General features: G+C 45.3%; 1 protein-coding gene across 1 annotated transcript; it reads right to left on the bottom strand.

Moving 5' to 3' along the window:
• Positions 1 to 569: 569 nt before the first annotated feature.
• Positions 570 to 20053, bottom strand: EIF2S2 (eukaryotic translation initiation factor 2 subunit beta). The gene is made up of 9 exons (XM_081917210.1): positions 19852 to 20053; positions 16382 to 16562; positions 15212 to 15315; positions 13758 to 13896; positions 11957 to 12057; positions 9874 to 10022; positions 8246 to 8302; positions 3988 to 4073; positions 570 to 1024 (listed from the first exon to the last, which is right to left on the bottom strand). The coding sequence occupies exons 1-9, from the start codon at positions 19864 to 19866 to the stop codon at positions 849 to 851; spliced, it is 1008 nt and encodes a 335-aa protein (XP_081773336.1). The 5' UTR covers positions 19867 to 20053; the 3' UTR covers positions 570 to 848.
• Positions 20054 to 22040: the final 1987 nt, after the last annotated feature.

Genomic DNA, 22040 nt, shown 5'->3' with positions numbered 1-22040 from the left:
CAATTAAGGTTTAATAGGTGTATTATCTTCTTGGCTTCCATTATTAAGTGGACACTTTCATTGAAATTGTGTGCAGAACACTTGGTACAGCCTTATAATTTATTTTGAAGATGCGTGCTCTAGCACACGTTTGGAAGCTAGCACTTGGCAGTGATAATGTGCATGTACCCTGACGTATTTCCCAAACCTTATGCATTAGTAAGGTGCCCTGAACTTATCTATATTAGCATACAGATGAAACTGAGCGCAAGCATGGACAGGAAACCCAACCCTAATCAATCCAGATTTAATCATAAATACCTGTGGGCTTGCTCCATGTTAACTAGCATTTTTTTATATCCATGGAGTCATTCACCTGGAATAATCTATTTTTAATGACAGAATATTTTTATGAATTTCATTCATTACCTTTTCTCACTTGCTACTATAATACTTGTTCCAAGAAACAATATTTTTTAAGAACACAGTTGATTATTTGGAATCAGCCACAACACTCGCATGTATTCACAGTATTATTGTCGCCATAGCAGTCATTTTAACAGAGAAACAGAAAGAAAGCTTGAAATGAGTCACTGTTATAATAACTTTAATTTGTCTTGCATTTTACAGAATTCTATGAACAGATTAAAAAGCACCTCCTCTCATCACACTTGACAGTTGGTAAAATATTCAGTTAGCAAATGTCAACAGCTTGAGGATCTGCATCTTGCAAGAATTTCACAGACCAACCCAAAGCCAAGCAGCTTTTACAATCTTGTTTTAATACATTGGAAATCCACTCAGGTCGTAAGCCTGTCCAGCCTTTTTTGCCCAGATCACTTTGCAAAAATCCAGTGTCGACCAACCAACTAGTTAGCTTTGGCACGGAGCTGCGCTCTCTTGCCCGTGACAGCCTGGAAACCAGTTTTGATGCTGGCGACAGAGCAGCGCGAGTGGCAGGTCTCGCACTGCAAAAAATATAATCTGGTGTCCTTCTGCAAGATTGTGTCTGGCGACCGACATGTGTGACAGGTGACATATTCCTCTGGGGGAACAATTAAACATGCTGAATTAGCAACGAGAGATTAACCAACATTTCACATGCTGAACTGTATAGGATGATTAGTTATTTAATTCTGTCACAGCAACATAATTTTCAAATTGCCTAGGTCACAACACCAATTGTCTTCAAGCACCAATGGTACTACTACAAAGAAATAAACTAATTATTTTGCGAAGACTAAAGTTAATAGCAGCTCTCTATTTTCCCCATAAACTTGTTTTAAGAGTTAATTACCTCTTCTCAAATGAGCAGTACAGTGGTGCCTCGCAAGATGAAATTAATTTGTTCCGCAAGTTTTTTCGTCTTGCGAGTTTTTCGTCTTGCGAAGCACGGTTTCCCATAGGAATGCATTAAAAATCAATTAATGCGTTCCTATGGAGACCGCTTGCCAGGCTGGCGGTGCGGAGAAGGGCTTTTCTCCCCACCGCAAGCCTTCAGCACAGGTCCGAGAACAGAGGGGAAGGCGCGCAGCGCTTCTCCTCTGTTCCCGGGACTTGCGGTGGGAGGAGGGTTTTTCCTCCCCACCGCCAACATTCAGAACAGCATTCTGAATGTTGGCGGTGGGGAGGAAAGCCCTCCTCCCACCGCAAGCCTTCAGGACAGGTCCGGGAACAGAGGGGAAGGCGCGCAGCGCTTCTCCTCTGTTCCCGGGACTTGCGGTGGGAGGAGGGTTTTTCCTCCCCACCGCCAACATTCAGAACAGCATTCTGAATGTTGGCGGTGGGGAGGAAAGCCCTCCTCCCACCGCAAGCCTTCAGGACAGGTCCGGGAACAGAGGGGAAGGCGCGCAGCGCTTCTCCTCTGTTCCCGGGACTTGCGGTGGGAGGAGGGTTTTTCCTCCCCACTGCCAACATTCAGAACAGCATTCTGAATGTTGGCGGTGGGGAGGAAAGCCCTCCTCCCACCGCAAGCCTTCAGGACAGGTCCGAGAACAGAGGGGAAAGCGCGCAGCGCTTCTCCTCTGTTCCCGGGACTTGCGGTGGGAGGAGGGTTTTTCCTCCCCACCGCCAACATTCAGAACAGCATTCTGAATGTTGGCGGTGGGGAGGAAAGCCCTCCTCCCACCGCAAGCCTTCAGGACAGGTCCCGGAACAGAGGGGAAGGCGCGCAGCGCTTCTCCTCTGTTCCCGGGACTTGCGGTGGGAGGAGGGTTTTTCCTCCCCACTGCCAACATTCAGAACAGCATTCTGAATGTTGGCGGTGGGGAGGAAAGCCCTCCTCCCACCGCAAGCCTTCAGGACAGGTCCGAGAACAGAGGGGAAGGCGCGCAGCGCTTCTCCTCTGTTCCCGGGACTTGCGGTGGGAGGAGGGTTTTTCCTCCCCACCGCCAACATTCAGAACAGCATTCTGAATGTTGGCGGTAGGGAGGAAAGCCCTCCTCCCACCGCAAGCCTTCAGGACAGGTCCGAGAACAGAGGGGAAGGCGCGCAGCGCTTCTCCTCTGTTCCCGGGACTTGCGGTGGGAGGAGGGTTTTTCCTCCCCACCGCCAACATTCAGAACAGCCTTCTGAATGTTGGCGGTGGGGAGGAAAGCCCTCCTCCCACCGCAAGCCTTCAGGACAGGTCCGGGAACAGAGGGGAAGGCGCGCAGCGCTTCTCCTCTGTTCCCGGGACTTGCGGTGGGAGGAGGGTTTTTCCTCCCCACCGCCAACATTCAGAACAGCATTCTGAATGTTGGCGATAGGGAGGAAAGCCCTCCTCCCACCGCAAGCCTTCGGAGGAGGCTGGCGATGGGGCGGAGAGCTCTCCGCCCCATCGCCAGGCTTCGGAGGAGGTCCGAGGACAGTGGGGAAGACGCGCTGCACTTCCCCGCTGTCCCTGGAGATTTCCCTATGGGCTTTCGTCTTGCGAAGGAAGCCCATAGGGAAATTCGTTTTGCGAAGCGCCTCCAAAACGGAAAACCCTTTCGTCTAGCGGGTTTTTCGTCTTGCAAGGCGTTCGTCTTGCGGGGCACCACTGTACTGCACCCTAGCTCATTAATACATCTTCATGGTATGCAGTTCTGCCTTAGGATGAAAGTACTAAAGAATCAACACTCCACGAATAGTCACATTTAACCTATGTGCAACAGGACGGTTTGAGTGGTAGGTCTGGAAAGCAGCTCCAGGGCTCTGTGCAGATAAGTTAGTCAACTTTTTATCAATGGAACTCTGAACTGCCAAAGAAAAGAGAAACACTTTTTTCTCTGACAATTCAGAAATTGCTCATGCTGCCGAAACTGCTGCTGCCTATTGGACTATCAGTGGCTTTCCAGAATCTCAGGCAGAGGTTTTGCCCATCACCTGCTCCCCCAGTCCAGTTAACTGCAGATGCCGGAGACTGATCAGACTGAATCTTCCACACAGGATCTTCCACATCCAAAACTTCTATTTCTGTTGCTGAGATAGTTCTATTGTAAGCTAGCAAAAAGTCTGCAGTTGAATACACACGTTTTGTATGTGTGATATCCTTAAGTTCACAAGAAGGGTTATTCAATCTGCATTTCAGCTGAATTGCTTCAGAAACCATCTAGAGTCAAGGTATTCCAGACAGGACCCCTTTTCCCATGCTACTCAAGCACTCAGATAGATGCACTGTAAAGAGATTTTGATCTGAGCCTCATGTTGCAAATAACGCCCTTCTCAGTGTCCACCTGGTCCAAACACTACTTGTCATATGCCAACCAGTGAAAATACAATGGTTTCAGAAGAAATGACAATTGCAAGTTGGCTGTATTGCTACTTATGATGATGGATCTGCTATGATTTGTTCTCTTTTGAAAGTTGTATGATTTATCATTTTTCACAATCATTATCCACATAAAGGTGGCGTAAATATTTTAGTTAAAAATGTGCACATTTTAGACAATATTTGAAACCTTCTCATGAAGTTATCAACTTGCCTCTTTCATGTTAAGTGCTAACAAAACACAGAAATCAACTTTAAATGAAGCAGAATATACTTACTGATATATCTTCTCAAGACGTTTTCTATCTGTTTTTGTTGGAATCTTCCTTTGATTACAAGCTGGTTGTTACCATCTATAGAGCCACTGATTTGAAAGAAGAATTTTATAGTTTAGAACTCAATAACACTATCAAATAGAACATGTTTCTTTGGCTGCAAGCTTCCCTAATGCTAATTAAAGCATATACAAACTAAGGTTTGTGAGGATACCTCCATTTGTATGGAGGCAACAAACTTCATCACTTCTGCTAAAGCTGAACTCATTCCCAGAGTGCTGACAGCTTTGCAGCCAAAACCAAGCTATGCATCATCAAAAGGGACATATCAATGTGCCCAGGGAAGGTTTACAGAATTTGTAAACCCTTTTAATAAAAATAATTCCAACATAAGATGGGGGGGGGGGGAAATCCCACAACAGCTTTACTGTGCCTGCTGAGTAGCTACAGAACATCATGAGATTGTTGAGAAAGAAACAGCAGAGGGTTGGGATGGTGGATGAAATGAAGTATGTGGTTTAAGAGGAAGAGTTAACACTTTCCTTTTTCTCCTCTCCTTTCCTTCCTGCTGCAAATTGTTTTTACTTAGCTGGTTATGGTAAGAGAGAGAGAGAGAAGAAAAACACAGACCAACAAAGTAGAAGTTGAAGCTAGCTGAGAGAGAAGACTAGGATGAAAGAATGGAAGGTGAGCAGTTTTATGTGTATCTTTTCTACTACAGTGGTGCCCCGCAAGACGAATGCCTCGCAAGACGAAAAACCCGCAAGACGAAAGGGTTTTTCGGTTTTTGCGTCGCTTCGCTAGACGATTTTCCCTATGGGCTTGCTTTGCAAGATGAAAGCCCGTAGGGAAATATCCGGGGACCTCTTTTAAATGCTGGCGGTGGGGAGCAAAGCCTTCTCCCCCCCCCCGGACTTCAGAAGAGGTCCAGGAAGGCCGGCGGGGGCGAAAGGTTTTGCTCCCCACCGCCAGCATTTTAAAAGCGGTCCGGTATAGCAGGGACGGCTATACTCCGGACGGCTTTTGAAGGCAGGCGGGGGGAACAAAGACTTTTGCCCCCCGCCAGCCTTCAGAAGAGGTCCTGGACCTCTTCTGAAGGCGGGCGGGTGGCAAAAGTCTTTGTCCCCCCTGCCTGCCTTCCGCGGAAAGCGGGAAGGCAGCGCTGTGTTTTCCACTCTCCCGGGAAGGCAGGCAGGGGGGAGCAAAGACTTTTGCCCCCCGCCCACCTTCGGAAGAGGGCCTGGACCTCTTCCGAAGGCGGGTGGGGGGCAGAAGTCTTTGTCCCCCCTGCCTGCCTTCTGCGGAAAGCGGGAAGGCAGCGCTGTGTTTTCCGCTCTCCCGGGAAGGCAGGCAGGGGGGAGCAAAGACTTTTGCCCCCCGCCCGCCTTCGGAAGAGGTCCTGGACCTCTTCCGAAGGCGGGCAGGGGGCAAAAGTCTTTGTCCCCCCTGCCTGCCTTCCAGGACCTCTTCTGAAGGCTGGCGGGGGGCAAAAGTCTTTGTCCCCCCTGCCTGCCTTCCCGGGGGCTTTTAAATTGCCCCGGGACTGTCCCGGGGCGATTTAAAAGCCTCCGGACGGCTTTTGAAGGCAGGCGGGGGAGAGCAAAGACTTTTGCCCCCCGCCCGCCTTCAGAAGAGGTCCTGGACCTCTTCCGAAGGCGGGCGGAGGGCAAAAGTCTTTGTCCCCCCTGCCTGCCTTCCCGGGGGCTTTTAAATCGCCCCGGGACTGTCTTAAATCGCCCCGGGGCTGCCTTCGCTGCCGCCCGCCAGCATTTTAAAAAACCTCGGGCCAGCGGAGAAGTCCTCTGCTGTCCCGGGGTTTTTTTAAAAATGCTGGGGGTGGGAAGAAAAGCCCTTGTCCGCCCCGCCCCCAGCCTTCAGAAGAGGTCGGGGGACAGACTGTCCCCGGACCTGGTCTGAAGGCGGTTTCCATAGGAACGCATTAATTTTCAATGCATTCCTATGGGAAACCGTGCTTCGCAAGACGAAAGAACTTGCGGAACGAATTAATTTCGTCTTGCGAGGCACCACTGTATTGCCATTTACTCCATTTCTCTTTCTCCAAGAGAAATAAGCAGAAGATGATAGACAAAGAAACACAGAACAAAAAAGAGTAGAGAGAACAGGTCGTTTTCAAGTTAACACTGAGAAGTCACCAGGGACAGAAGTGTGAGCTGCGCATAAAACTCTAAGAGTTTGGTGTAAAAAGAGAAGAGTTCTTACTTTAAAAAAAAACACCAGGTCTTATTTAGTGCAATACAGTGATACCTCTGGTTGCGAACGGGATCCGTTCTGAAGGCCCTTTCGCAACCTGAAAGGAATGCAACCCGCATCTGCACATGCCGCAATTTGCCGCTTCTGCACATGCATGACGTCATTTTGCACGTCTGTGCATGCGCAAGCGGCGAAACCCGGAAGTAACCCTTTCCGGTACTTCCGGGTTGCCATGCGACGCAACCTGAAAACGCTCAACCTGAAGCAAACGTTACATGAGGTATGGCTGTACATTTAAAAATAGGCTTCACTTTCCTTGTCCCCTTATAGCAGTGTTTGGGACAGGAAGAGTCACTAGCAAAAGTCCTGCAATGATGTTCACTGTTATTTTCCTATTACAGCTGAGAGGTTGTGCTGAGAAAATAGCTTATGGCAGCCCTACAGTGTGGTCTATTAATATGGCAGGCTAGAGGTGGGGCTGAAGCAGGATTAGATTAAGTGTCCTATATCTCTCAAGCTGCAGCAAAGGTCAACCTGCTTAAAAACAGACCCCCCCAAACTACCATCCATGCCAAATCAGAACTCAAATATCATCTAAGCTTCATCTACCATTGATTTACATTCCCACTGGTTGCACTTTAAAGCATTTTTTGAAAAAGTACATGAAGACAAATTCAAACTAGAGCAAGGACTCCCATCTTGCCTGCTCTCTTATATGTTTTTTCTGCTCCTTTGGTCAAGAAACAGCTGGGTGGGTTATCCGGAGGTTTGGAGTACATTGTCAGCAGTATGCTGATGACATTCAGCTCTATTTCTCCTTTACACCTGCAGGTTCGGCAGTAGAAGTGCTGGACCAGTATCTTGCCTTGGTAATGGACTGGATGAGAGCCAACAAACTGAAACTCAATCCAGATAAGACTGAGGCATTGTTAATGGGTGGTTCCCTAGACCAGATGGGTGGGAAATTGCCTTACACTTCCTCTGAAGGAGCAGGTTTGTAGCTTGGGGGTACTCCTGGATCCTTTGCTGTCGCTCAAGGCTCAGGTGGCCTCAGTGGTCCGGAGTGCCTATGACTTTTTAAAATGTAGATGGGGGGGCGGGGGAGTTACTGGATTGTTTTTATTTTGATTATGTATGTTGTGGTTTTATATTTTGATTTTATTCTGTGAACCACCCTGAGACCTCCAGGCATGGGGTGGTATATAAATCATAAAAAATAAGAAAGCTCAAGTAATACATGAATGCCAGGGATACCCTTCAAAGTTCTGTTCACCACATCTAATCCCAATCTGCAAGCAAGAAGAGTTAAAGTGGTACATCAGCCAACAAGCTAATCATAACCCGCCTGCTTAAGAATTGCCCTATCTATCCTTAAGAAAGAGACACTGCAAAGAAAAGGGGGAAAAAACCTTGATCAAGCCTGGATTCCAAATAGCCTGAGGTTAGTTCCACTCGCCAAATAGGCTTGCTTGCTCTCATTCTGAAAATTAGGAACCAGGGCTAGTGTGAAGGACTACAGCTGAGGGGGAGGAAGAAATCTGTGCCCCTCCCCCTGTGTGCATACATGCCTCTGAGTGGATGCTGCGAGTCAAACATCCCCCCCCCTTTTTTTTTTACTCCCAAATTACCTTTTAAGTACAAGAACTTGAACCTTGGGAAAGGATGCAGAACTGGTTACCTTGCAAAGTACTTCTTTCTTTCCCCCCTGATAAGCTTAATTACTAGCATTTAGAAGCAGTAGTATGCATCTGTACCTTTAAGAAATATCTGCTGCAAAAACCTTCAAGCTCATGAATGCTACTAGCAGCTGCCCCAAGGGAAAATATGGTCTTCTTGCAAACAACTCCCACCTTTCCTCCCATAAGCCCATAGCATTTTAAGATACATGAATTTCAAATCTAAATATGCAAAAGCAACACCTTTAATAGCAAGTTTACTTAACTTCCAAAAGAGAGAGAATGAATTTTAAAATAGTTTACCCAGAGAAGACAGCTAACACCTGCATTCAGGAAACACTGGAGTACACACTGCAGAAGTGGAAGGTGCTTACCTTGTACCCAATTCTGCAAGCAAGAAAGCCAAGAGGTGCTTTGGTTGACGATGTAATCTATAAAGAAAGAAGTTTACTGAAGGCAATCTTGTTTAGGGAAGTTTTTAATGACTGATGTTTTAATGTATTTTTAACCTTCTGTTGGAAGCCGCCCAGAGTGGCTGGGGAAACCAAGCCAGATGAGCGGGGGTAGAAATATTATTATTATTATTATTATTATTATTATTATTATTATTATTATTAAGTTACGATCACAAACTATATATTTAGGGCACTTAGTACTAAGCAAATAGCCCAGCTCAATGCAGTGATTAAGTGCTCAGTAATTTCTTCCACACATCATCATCTGACCTAGAACATAGTATTACCTAGGGTCTCTAAGGGCACATCTGCAAACAGGAGAAACTACCGTGGGCACTCACACTGCAACCAAGTACACATCATGAAGTGTTCTACTGACAGTGGAAGGGACCTTGTGGGCACCAGGAAAGGCCTTGACAGGTACATGTGTGTCCACAGGGTCAATGTTGATGTTCCTCAATGTAGGGATGTAATATGAAAGTAATAGCCGGCACACACACACACAGAAAGGTCAGGATATAAAACTTTCAGCAAAATCTGCCTGACGGGGACCTCTTTGAAGAGAGCAAAGCATCGGTGGAGAAAACAATAGGGAAGGAGAGATTAGCAAGATAAAAATCTTCAAAGTAAGCACCAGATTGCTTCTATTTCAGCAGTAAGAGACTTAAGTAACACGGAAAACTGATCTGACATTAGTATTCCAGTGCAACACAGACACTATTGGTTGGTTTCTGAAAGAGAATGCTTTCAGTGAAGACTCACTGAATTAGAATTTAACACAAACACACAAAGATGGTTTTGAGTGGGAGGCTGGCAGAGACATCCAGTATCCCTAAGAGTATGAAAGGGCTGGTTTAATTCACAAGAAATTAGCTGGCCTTTTGTTTTGTTAAACACCATTGTGTTTCTGCGGAGCTATCCCAAACTCTCACCACACCCCCAAGTGAAGACTCCTTCCGTGTATTAACCTTTAGTGGTGATGCATTAAGTTCAGTTCTTCAACTTTCTTCGACGTCTGACAAAGCAAACATCTTTGAAGTGAAGATGGTTCTATACTCGAGCCATTAATTCTTCAGTAGGGCTACTCAATTGCTTGCAACTGAGTTCCCTCCAGTCCATGCAATTAAATACAGTGGTGCCCCACAAGACGAACGCCTCGCAAGACAGAAAACCCGCTAGACGAAAGGGTTTTCTGTTTTGGAGGCGCTTCGCAAAACTAATTTCTTTATGGGCTTTCTTCGCAAGATGAAAATGTCTTGCGAGTTCCTGCAGGTTTTTTCCCCCTTTTCCTAAGCCGCTAATCAGCTGATCCGCTGATAAGCCGCTTAACAGCTGATCGCTAAAAGCCACTAAACCGCTAATAGCGCTAATCCGCTAAGCTGTCAATGGGCTTGCTTCGCAAGACGAAAAAACCGCTATACGAAGAGCCTCACAGAACGGATTAATTTCGTCTTGTGAGGCACCACTGTAACTATACAGAATACAATGTAAGGATCATGGTTCCCCTCCACCCAATGCTGCACCCTGCTCCAAGTTGCAAGACTTACAGTTTACAGATATCTGTGAAGTTGACAAATGATGTTTTCTTGGTTCCTACTCTTACAACTTGTGGAGGCTTCATGACAAATTTTCGTTTTTCACCAGCTACCATATCTGGATTTTTTTCTCGCATAATGTTGAAAACACGATTCAGCAACTGCAAACACATGGGGGTGAGAATATTTATAACTTCAGTCATGAACCATCTCTCACTTTATTGTTATCAAAAAAAAAAAAAGAGCAAGGGTTTTCCAGTGATCATGTCAACATATTAAGTTTGGCTTTGGGGTTGGTGGTGATGGGGGATTTTGATCTTCTGTGACGTGTTTTAGAACAGCCCTTCTCTCATGCTCTGGTGCATCCCACCAAACCACACAGAGGACAGCAGAGTTGCACTGGGGCTTTCAATCATGTCTACAGCTGTACACACAGAGAGCCTATTCTCACACTCCATTAAGTGCACAGAGCAGTGTACAAAACTCCCATTTTTAGGCATATTTTGTGACAGGGAATTTCATTAGGGCAAGCTCTGGACGCAGTACTGCACCTAAGCTTTCGGATTCAAACTGCAGAGTGGGAGGAAAGGAGGACCTTTTTCTGCCTCCCCACTTCCAGCTACTCTCTGAAGACTAGAGAAGAGACCCTCTTAAGAATATTAGCGGGGTGGGCAAGGGAAGGACTAGACCATGTGAAAAATGAACACAGTATTTTAGCTGCAGTTCATTCATTTTCAGCTTTGTATTCTTGTACTTAAAAAAGTGCACCTAGACCATGGGTAGGCAAACTAAGGCCCGGGGGCTGGATCCGGCCCAATCGCCTTCTAAATCTGGCCCGCGGATGGTCTGGGAATCAGCATGTTTTTACATGAGTAGAATGTGTGCTTTTATTTAAAATGCATCTCTGGGTTATTTATGGGGCATAGGAGTTTGTTCATTTTTTTCCAAAATATAGTCCGGCTTACCACAGTGGACAGTGGATCGGCCCCTGCTGAAAAAGTTTGCTGACCCCTGACCTATACATTTCATTGTTGGGCCCAAAACCTAGGTTTAAGGTGCCATTTAGCTCCTTGCTTTCATATCTCAGTTTCTAACACTGGTACAGAGAGGTCAGTGGCAGAGCCAGTGGCTGTTATGTCCTCTGCATGTTAAACACATGGAATTAAGCTTTTAATAGCAGTGACCAGACTCTTGTTTTAGCTCCTCAGAGGAAAAAGTAATAATGTCTCCAATGAAACAATAACAATTTGTCTCATATTGCTTCCTTTTGCTTTGTAAAGTGTAGCAAGGGAAGAAGTAGGGCTAGAAATCACAACTAAAGGCCACAAAAAGCAGTAGTTCCCAACTATACTCCAAGAGGTTGGTGTAAGCTCTCCCTGCTGGGCAAATCTGAAGACATCAAGAATTAGGAGATGCATTTCAAACATATTGCATCCCTGCTACTGCTTCCTCAGCAAGTCCCACTCTGCATTTTCAGAACCACAGATTGCAGTAAGTTATTTTATTTCTATTTACTGATAGCAAGTGCACGTGTTTCTGGGCAGGAGTTAGGGCTGAACAAGGAATGCTCTTCGCCTTAGGGAAGGGCAGAACAGGCCCTATTCACATCAATTGTTACTTTAGTTTAACACCATATTCAGTCCTCTATGCCTCAGCCCCTATATTTCATTCAGAGCTGTGCTGACAGGCATGCTTGTTGCTTTAAACATGAGAAATAACCTTATTCTTGACCTTTTTGAATTAAGTGTACAGGACTAGAGCCCACTCTTCTGTTTCCAAAACATATCTTTCTGTCACACAGCAACTGCTTGGACCACAGGAAGCATGTGACCTCGATGAACATAATCTTCCTGGCCAGAAAGACAGCGTTAAGAACTCTCACTGAAGTGTATGTGAATGTACTTTATGACCTCCTGATTAAAGCCCTACAGAAATAATTCATTCTCCTCTGTTCATGCAACAACAGCCCAAGTTTAACAAAATGCACCAAGCCTTATATAAATCGAAAGCAATTTTAGGCTGTATTTGTTCACATGCCCCCCCCAAACAAGCTATCGACAGAAACAGATTAGTAAGAAGCAGATAAACTATTTACCTCATCATATGTGTAGTCTCTCTCTGAGCCTGCCCATGCAGGTCCTGACTGAGAGCTAAAGGAGATTCCATCATCTTTTTTGCTGTCTTCATCCTCCAATGCTGTAGAGTAAGAAATATACTTGAGATCGAAGGAACTGTCTTCCAGTTGGTCTTGGACAAAGTGTCACTTACTTTTACAAACGTGGGATACAAAAGAAAACTTTCAACCAACTAACAACAGGCAGAAACTAGTCTTGAAAGTTAAGGGATCATCTAAAGTGACACCGGATCATTCTGGAAGGGAAACACAGCTCTCCCTTGTCTTCCCATGGAAGTGTTTGGCATATGTGAATAGCAATTAGTTTTACAGGGGAGGAAATGAAAATGTTCCGATTTGCTAAATCAAATAAAAATGGCACTTGCATGATTTGTTCACAACTATGGCTTGTCATGAACGAACAAGCATGCTGGTGTTTATTTACAAATCTGTGGCTGCTTTGCTCCTTCCTCTGGCCCTGCTGCTGCCGCACTACCAGGAACTAAGCCATGGTTTGGCTTAGTAGTTTGTGCAAACCCAGCATCATGGTTTGTTCCCCCTAAACCAGGCATGGTCAAACTTGGCCCTCCAGATGTTTTGGGACTACAACTCCCATCATCTCTAGCTAAGAGTACCAGTGGTCAGGGATGATGGGAACTGTAGTCCCAAAACACCTGGAGGGCTGAGTTTGGCCATGCCTGCCCTAAACAAATCATGTGCATAAAGCCAAGAACACAAACCTTGCTGTTTTGTAACAACTCATGGTTTGAAGAGAGAAGCCATGAATGCAGATGTGCATGCAACCTAAATCCACAAACAAAAGAGGACAGAGGAAGGAAGATGCAATATTGTCAGCTTTTCTCAAAAAAATCTGGGAATTTTAGTTCAAAGTAGCCTCGGTGTCTCAAAAACAGTTCTCAGTATACACAAAGAGTCCCAGGGTTTCCTGGAGAAAATTGTATTAAGGCTTAAGTTTATGGTTATTTTAGATACAGGCAATGACTGTTTTAGGCGTGTCTACTATGCGTGCAACAGCACATTGCTCTGAACCCAGAGGTGCCCCAAAAACAGCACAAAAGGGGTAGTGTGGGACAGCCAACAACACATGTAGGGGTCTGGAAAGTAACCCCTGCAGCAAATCAGTTGCTACCTATACTAGCTTTGAAGAAATGACCTCCCATTGTTTTGATCAGGGGTCAGCAAGGTTTATCTTGCCTGGGCCGGATCGGTCCTGTGGAGACCGCTGCGTGGGCCAGATTGTGTGTAAGCACGCGCGCCTGCGATTTCCAGCATCTGCGCATACGCAGACATAATTTCCAGTGCTGTGGAAGTGAGTTCCCATGCCGTGCTGCGCTGGTTTAGCGCAGCGCACAGCTCGGTTCTGGGGAGGCTCATAGGCTGGTCAAGCGACCTCCGCGGGTTGCTTCCAGCCCATGGGCCTTAGGTTGCTGACCCCTGGTTTTGATTGACAACTGAAAGTGAGATCCTATTGAGAGTTTCAAAAGAGTTCCCTCTCCCTTCACGGGACCCCATTGGAATTCTGAGAAAGCAGGAAGAGAGGAAGAGAGGGAGGGAGAGACATAGAAAGAAAACAACACAGACAGAAAGGTGGCTGCATGCCTAAATGCGGAACTGTATGGTGAAGTTGGAGCTACTGTGGAAGTAAATGTTATGAAAGACAGCTTTTCTTCCACTCTACCAGGTGTGAATATGTTTTGTTCCAACGTTTAAAATTATTCTTTCACTCATAGCAAACAAACACACAAAAAGAAAAGAAAATCACCTTCATCTTTATCCAATATGTCATCCTCATCTGGAAACTTCACAGTCTTCTTCTTCTTCTTCTTTCCAAGCATGATATCAAGGTCATCTTCTGCTTGTTCTGCTGCTACCTCTTGAACATCCCCCTCAATTTTCAGGTCCTTTAACATAATATGGAAGGGACATAAAATAGCAGGCATTTATACAAAGTAACAGCAAAATTAAAAAGCTATATCCAAAAGTGCCACTCCACTGAGAGGCTTCATAGGCCAAAGAGGAAGGCCAACATTTTCTGTGATTTTCTTCCCCTCAGCCCAATTCTACTCCACAGGGTTGAGGTATCCTCTCTAGAGCAGATTTAGAGGGGAGAGGAGGGAAATATCACCCCAAATGGCTTCCCTTCCCATTCCACTGGCAGAAGTCTTCCATCAGTAGCATGGCATCAGTGGATGCAAACCAGAATACGGCACAGTTCTAAAATATGCAACATGCTCTTCATGAAAACTGAGCCACCATTATCTACCGAAAATTTGATTCTAGAGTTCCTTTTCTTAAGTATCTAAGTGTTTTGGTACAAGTGATTCTTAGAATGGATACACACACACTGTGGCTGTATTAAAAAAAAATAGGTTACACTTTTATCAAAGTGCTTTATTGCCTACCCTTCAGACAGAATAACCAGGGTGGCTGGTAGCTGCTGGTTTGTAACTCTTGAGTGCACATAGTCTACAGATCCCAGCTGGTGCAAGACATCATTTAGGAAGGAACATAGGATAGGCTAATGTTGCACAACAAACAGTGAAGCATACGGCAATTACAGCAGCAGAAAACAGCAGAGTACAACAGAATCACATGTCATGCACATTTAACTTGCAGCATTTAAACTGAACACAGTTGAAGGCTGGCTGGTTGAAAATCTGCAAGTTAAATGCGGAGCCAGAGCAAAGAGAAGCAAGGCAGAGAGGTTAAAAGGTGGCAGTGATGGCAACCAACTGGGATGACATCAAAAGATTAGACAAATTAATGGAGGATAAGGATCTCAATATCTACTAGCCACAATGGCTATGTTCCACCCCACTGTCAGAGGCTGTATGCCTCTGAATACTAGTTGATGGGAATCACAGCATACCGTTAAGATGCTTTTGCTTAACCACAGCTTGCCATATTATTGCATTATAACTCTTCACCCCTGTGCCAAAGAAGGTTCATTCCTGTCATGCTAAACTATGGTTTAACATTATATCCACACCAGTCCAATGGGTAGTAGCCAATGTTTTTGCACCAAGAAAAGGAAAGGCATTTTTCTGTGAGCTCAACTCTCTTTCTGTTCATGGAGCAGAAGTATTAGATATCACCAAATATATCTAGAGCTACATGATTTAACCAACTAAAGTTCTACTGGACTGATGCTGTATAAAATATTTAGTCAAGAGCATAAGGGAAAAGGGCACAACTGAGTAATTTTGGAAGACTGACCTTTACACCCTCTTCAGCTTCGTCTATGTCAAATATCTTTTTTGTTTTCTTCTTCTTCTTCTTTTGATTGAAGAATGTTAAATCATCTAAGTCATTTGATGCATCTGAAAGTCAAAAGCAACATTGCAGAGCAATTATATTACAAAAATGCAACACTGAAATATATTCATCAATATTATGTATGCAGCAACAATAATTCAGAAATAATTCTCCAGACCTTTCAAGATTAGTGCAAATCAGTTTTAGCTTAGCTGCCGTCAAATGAAGTGATTGTGTGAATGAACTAGTCCGTTTGAAAAAATATTGTGCAATACCTTAGCAATGTGTAGAAAGTTGATTAATGGTGACTTTTGAAGATGCCATCACCATTCATGACTGACATAGCATCTGACTAAAAAAATCAAAGTGTGCTACTGAAAGTTTAAACAAGAACTGGTTCCCAGTTGTTTTTTTTAAAATAGAGCCTACATTTTAGAAGGCATGACATACCACAGAAGGTAGGGTTTATTGCTACATGCCATTGCTTTAATATCTGTAACAACAGGAGTAGGAAGTGAAACTGCTGGGTTGCTTTAAAACCTGTTAATAATAGGAAAATACAAATCTAACCAGGATTCTTATGAAATGCACAAAATAAGCTTGTAGCCCAATCCTTTAAAAGTGCTACAGAATTAAAATGCTTACCGATGAAGGCAGAAGGCTGGCATAAACAAAAGGGTTAGAATAGACTGGAGAGCTGCATGTGGCAGGAGAGGAACAGGAAATCTGTCTGTGCAACATTGGGTTTGTCATATGTAGCAGATGGGGGTCCCCAGGGCTGCAATCCTATGGATTGATTCAGTGGGTTTGGTGTACCTAATTCTGCATGTGAATAGCAGAATTAGGACCTTTGCTTCCTAAATTCAAGGAAGTCATGGCAGCAAACATGGGATTATCCCATGTAAATTTAACTACTGCAAGGCAAGGTGGATTTAGTTACCATATACAGTGGATACTTGGGTTGCGAACGTGATCTGTGCGAGATGCACAGATCTGCGCATGCGTGGGTTGCGATTCAGTGCTTCTGCACATAGTAACCCGTTCTGGTACTTCCAGGTTTTGGGGGATGCGTAACCCAAAAAAATTCAACCTGAAGTGGCTGTAACCCAAGGTATGAAGATTTTAGTTTACCTTTTCTCCTACTGTCCTCTTCATCTGCTTCTGTGTCTTTGTCTTCCACTGGCTCTGGCTCCATTTCTTTTGTTTCTGATAACTGCATTTCTTCTGTTTGCGCATCTCCTCCTTCTTCATCAAGCATAAAGGGCTTCTTTTTCTTCTTCTTCTTCTTGCTCATAGTAGGATCAAAAATCATCTACAACAAACAAGTTTTCGTATGCAACTTTAAAACTATTTTTAAAGCAATTCTCCAGCTTAAGCTAGTTTACCACCTATATTTAAGCAACCAACATTCTATTAAAGCTAAGATTTCCACCATGACCTGTGAGGAGCGTCATAATTTGAACCAAGGTGGGGGTGAAGATGCTCTACTATCTTGCAGAATTCAAAGTTTAGTTTAACAGGGTGTTTTGTTTTGTTTTGTTTAAATGCATTTCAATATTTCTCTAACAGATAATGGTTTGGTTTGCAAATCACAATAACCAGCAATTTGTCTTAAACCATGTTTTAAACATAAAAATGCCTCCCACAAGCCATAGCATGGCTTCTCTGTCATCTGAACCAGGACCAGGACTTACTTGAAACAAACCATAAGCAGTAAGCCAGAAATAAACCTAACAAGCCTTGATTTATTTCTGACATACCACTTGTTGTGTTTGCTTCTGCCAGGCAGGGAGGAAACAAACTAGAGGCCAAAAGCAAAATCTCAAGAATCTCCTCTATGCCTTAAGAATTAAACTAATAGTCCCATTCTGACTAGTTCTCTCTCCACAATAAACTTGTTTGCCTATTAAATGCATTTTTGGACTGCTTCCCCCAGCATGCACTGCAATGTTGAGAGCAGGATGAATGTTTTCCCTTAGTATCCACTATGACACTACAGATTGGTTCTTACATTACTGGAAGACATGCAAGTCTCATGCAGAAAGAACTGCATGTATTTCATAGCTTTCCAAATGATTTCAACATTGTGCCAGATACAATGGTAATAAACAAGCATGCATATAACCCTTGTGAAATTTTGATTAGTCTTATTGTGAATTTGGTCTGTTTCTGTGCAATATTTTAAAACAAGCTTACGTAGATATTTTGGTTTGCTACCCAGTGGTGCCATGAATGACAGCAGCACATGCATCACATACTTAGCCCAGGAACTTATAAAAACAGCTGTAGCGATGACTCCTCAAAATGTTCAGAAAAATGATGGGCTAAAATACTCTTGACTCATCAAGCTAAAGTGAGAATTCTTCTGGGTGGAGAAAAGTTTCTAAATAGCCAGGTACAGTTTTTAATTTCTAGATTATGTAGGTAATGTCACCTTAGTACATTATAGTTAAGGATACCCATTTAAAACTTAGGAACATGTGGCAATGGGCTAACAAGTGTAATTATGGGATAAATCCACTGAAGGCTCTATTCTGTACTGGGTATGGTCTGAAGGCACCTGAGGGCATCAACTTGCTGGAGGTAAACAGGTTGCATAGGAGCCCTTCTGGAAGCCATATATACACCACCTTAAGTTCCATGGCAGGTGAAAGGTGGTTATATAAATGTAAGAAAATAAATCAGCAACTAAATAGCCAGAAGTTTCATATACATTGGTGCAGACCACATGTACTAATATACAAAAAAACAAACTGAACCAGTAACTTACTAGCCATTGTGATTGTACAACTACTAATTAATAACTCGGAATCAAAAGTATAAGCCTCTTATAAAGACTTTTATAAAACCTGCACTAAAGACTACAAAAGTCCCAGATGCTTTAAAATCCGAAGCATTTTCATTCCTGTGCTGGAGTAGTGCTTTAATCCCTGATCCTAAACTACTTCAGGTGTAGCACATTATTTTTCGAAATCATGCACCTGCCGTTTTAGGGTGTAAACCATGGGTAGGCAAACTAAGGCCCGGGGGCCAGATCTGGCCCAATAGCCTTCTCAATCTGGCCTGTGGACGGTCCAGGAATCAGAGTGTTTTTACATGAGTAGAATGTGTCCTTTTATTTAAAATGCATCTCTGGGTTATTTGTGGGGCCTGCCTGGTGTTTTCACATGAGTAGAATGTGTGCTTTTATTTAAAATGCATCTCTGGGTTATTTGTGGGGCATAGGAACTCGTTCATTTTTCCCCAAAAAATATAGTCCGGCCCCCTACAAGGTCTGAGGGACAGTGGACCGCCCCCCCCTGCTGAAAAAGTATGCTGACCCCTGGTGTAAACCCTAGCATATCTCTGGGTTAGAAGCTGCACAATGTCACCACTACCATAGAAAGGAGTGGAAAAGCTCAACCATCTAATCAAGAAATCTTAATAAAAACAAACCATCAATAATTTTATTCTGCACAAAAGACTAGGTACCTAAATTGATTCAAGGCAGCCAGCTTGCCTTGATCAGAACTTAAAATGAGGTGTTTAATTCTTCCTTACTCCAAGCAAGATTACAAGCTTAAATCAATGCTGTTAAGTATGCCAATTCTTTTCAAGTCCATTTATTTCTCAAGGCCCAAGAGTCATTGAATTGATGAGCTTCACAATTAATTCTAAACCTGAATTTCCACAAAACGTTGTTCGGGACTCAAGCAATAAACTAGCACAAACACAGCATGCAAGGACTACACAGGTACAATTGTCCATGGTACAAAAGGATGAGAAAGCCCAGCCTACAGAAGTGGGGGTAAAGAGAGAAGAGCTTTGCTAACTCTCTAAACAAAAGCACAAGATGTGCTGGCTGTACACCTAACCACATCAAGTGTGGTTACAACAGTTTAACACAAATTAAAGGGGCAGGGGTCTTCCCCATCAGCACAGAAGTCGGGATAAAGCACAGGGTAGTCTAATCCACACATTACGTGATGGCGAGCACAGGCCTGCTGTGAAACGTGCACTTCACTGGCGCCCACACCCAACGCTTCCAGCACCTTTACACATGCTTGTAACCAAGATGGCTGCACTCACTCTTTACGTTTTATGGCAGAGGCTTTTCTCTTTTTTAAAAAAATTAAAGGCTACATGAAGTGACCCTACACCTTTCTATTAAGTGTACACGCAAGAGCCAATTCGCGTTTGATGTAACGTGTGAAGATATTCTGAGCGCTCTCTGATTTCTCAGGGGCGGAAGGGAAGGGAGCGAGCTCGTGTCCTCGAATAGGCATCGAATTCGCCCCTGAAGGAAACGGGATGCTGGACTGGACGGGCCTGTGGCCTGGATCCAGCGGGCCTCCCTTTTATGTCCTGATCCGTGGAAAGTGAGAGGAAGCACCTCGCTGCCCATTAGAAGGGACCAACAAGCGCCTCTCCCTAAAGCGACTCGGGCGAGGACGGAGCGACCTCCGTTCAAGCCGGAGGAACCAGCGCGACACGAAGCAGCCCGGGCAGGGGAGCCCCCAGCCGGTCTCCGGCCAGGGCGAGGGAAGGCCTCAGGCCTGGCTCCTCACATGGCGGCGGAGGCGGCGGCCGCAGCCAAGGCCTAGGCGCGCCCGGGCCCTCACCTCGTCTCCCGACATGGCTGCGGCTCTCGCCGGCCCTCAAGGCAGAAGCTCGGAAGGGCTCGTCCCCGCTCTGGGTGGCCGCAACGCCGCCGGCCAAGTCAGTCACTCCTCGCTCCGTCTCCCAGGCGCCTCTCGCCTCTCTGCCCACCTCGCCGCCGCGCTCAGCTCTTGCATCAGCAGCAGGAGGAGACAGGAGACAGGGGCCGGATACCCCGGATGGACGCATGCGCAGCACTCACTCCACGCCCCGCCTCGCCCGAGCCTCTCGGGAATCGTAGTCCAGCCGCTGCGCAAGCGCGGCAGGAGTCCGGGGGTTGGGACTACCGCACGTGTTGCTCAGGGGATGAGGAAGTCGAGCTGGTGAGGTCACAGGCAGGCAGGCAGGGCGGGGCCCGGCGCGCGTTAGTCAAGCGGCCGGCGCGCCACGGGGGGCGGGGGGAGACCCGGGTGTTTCTTTGGCACGTCGGAATGGGCGACGGTATTCGTGTTATCAATCCGAACATTTCGCCGGTCGAAAATGCATGTAGTCTTGTCAGGGGGTTTTAAACCGCGTGGTGACTTGAGTGCTGGATCTGTTAAGGGAGCCCGAGTTGAAATCCTGATCCTCACTTTTGTGCCCCCCTGCGCGAGTTGGAGGGAGGACAGGATGTCATTGTCTTCAAAAACGATGCTCAAGGAACTTGTACCCACCCGCTGCTTCTCTTATTTCTGCTCTGCTCATTTATATTGCAATACCCTAACTCTGAAATTGCTTCTGGAGCAGCGTGTGTGAGTTATCCAGCCAGGATAGTTTCTATTACTATTATAATAAAATATTTGGAGATCGGATTTGGCCCTCAGTGCTGTAAATTAAGTACCCTTAGCTTGGGAGACACAGATGCTTCTTAAAAAAAATTGAGCCTTCTTCCTCTGCTCCCTTTCATTTAAATAATGTGAATATTTAAACTCCTTCCTATGACCTAGAACTGGATTGATTCAGATGTTTCACAGCAGTTACATATCCTTTGTTGTCTAGTTCCAAACTTCCTTCCTCACAGGCTGTGGAATAAAGCTCTTAACTTCAAAGTGCTCATCTATACCTTTGTCCACTGGCAGAGGGCACCCTTACAAAAGTTTTCCAGACACAAGTATAATTAATACGGGACGCGGGTGGCGCTGTGGGTAAAAGCCTCAGCGCACAGGGCTTGCCGATCGAAAGGTCGGCGGTTCGAATCCCCGCGGCGGGGTGCGCTCCCGTTGTTCGGTCCCAGCGCCTGCCAACCTAGCAGTTCGAAAGCACCCCCGGGTGCAAGTAGATAAATAGGGACCGCTTTCTAGCGGGAAGGTAAACGGCGTTTCCGTGTGCAACTCTGGCTCGCCAGAGCAGCGATGTCACGCTGGCCACGTGACCCGGAAGTGTCTCGGACAGCGCTGGCCCCTGGCCTCTTGAGTGAGATGGGCGCACAACCCCAGAGTCTGGCAAGACTGGCCCGTACGGGCAGGGGTACCTTTACCTTTACCTTTTATAATTAATACAGAGAGAACCAAATAATTGCCGACTTCATTGATGGATATACATAAAGCATTCCTAAGCCAAGTAACCAGGTACGAGCAACCCTCTGCCCTCTTTACAAGTGGCTCTAGAATCTCAGATCTATATGTTCTGTCGGAAGGGCAGCCAAAGAGGAAAATAATAGTACAAGTGCTCATAATATTCCAATTCAAAAATCTGGAGAGTCAGTCTCCTCTCCAAGTACATAAGAATAGACAGAAGTGGGCTTTGGCTTGTATAGCAGGACTTCCCCATCCTCTCCTCCCCCTGTGGCAATCATGCACCTCCCAGATTTGCTCTGGATGGCTCCCTGACCCTCCAGGTCAGCTTTGGGGGGTTGCATGAGGTGCAGGGGGAGGAGAGGAAGGGGACGTCCTATTGCCTGAGTAAAAATTTGTTCCACTCATGCATAGGGCACTGTTGGATACAGTCCAAAGTTTTCCAAACCAGATTGTAATGGTGGCACAATAAAGGTTGCAACCACACAAATCTAATGTGGATCAATGAGAGTCCATTGCCAAGCAGAATTGGATGCCCACAAGTGTTATGAGAGAGGGTGAAAATGTTTCCTCAACCCACCTTCCCCATGCCATGCATACTTTTAGAAACTTCTATCATGTCATCTCTTAACTCACCTTTCCTCTAAACTGATATGTCC

The sequence above is a fragment of the Podarcis melisellensis genome (assembly GCF_964234715.1).
Source record: "Podarcis melisellensis genome assembly, chromosome: 6".
Classification (NCBI taxonomy): domain Eukaryota; kingdom Metazoa; phylum Chordata; class Lepidosauria; order Squamata; family Lacertidae; genus Podarcis; species Podarcis melisellensis.
This window is presented reverse-complemented; position numbering and strand designations above follow the sequence as displayed.

Coding starts and splice junctions, on each gene's coding strand:
- EIF2S2 (XM_081917210.1), bottom strand. Junction 10,023..11,956: donor GAGACTACACATATGATGAG/GTAAATAGTTTA, acceptor ATGTGTTTGCAG/TTGCTGAATCGTGTTTTCAA. Junction 4,074..8,245: donor CTTGCAGAATTGGGTACAAG/GTAAGCACCTTC, acceptor CTTTCAAATCAG/TGGCTCTATAGATGGTAACA.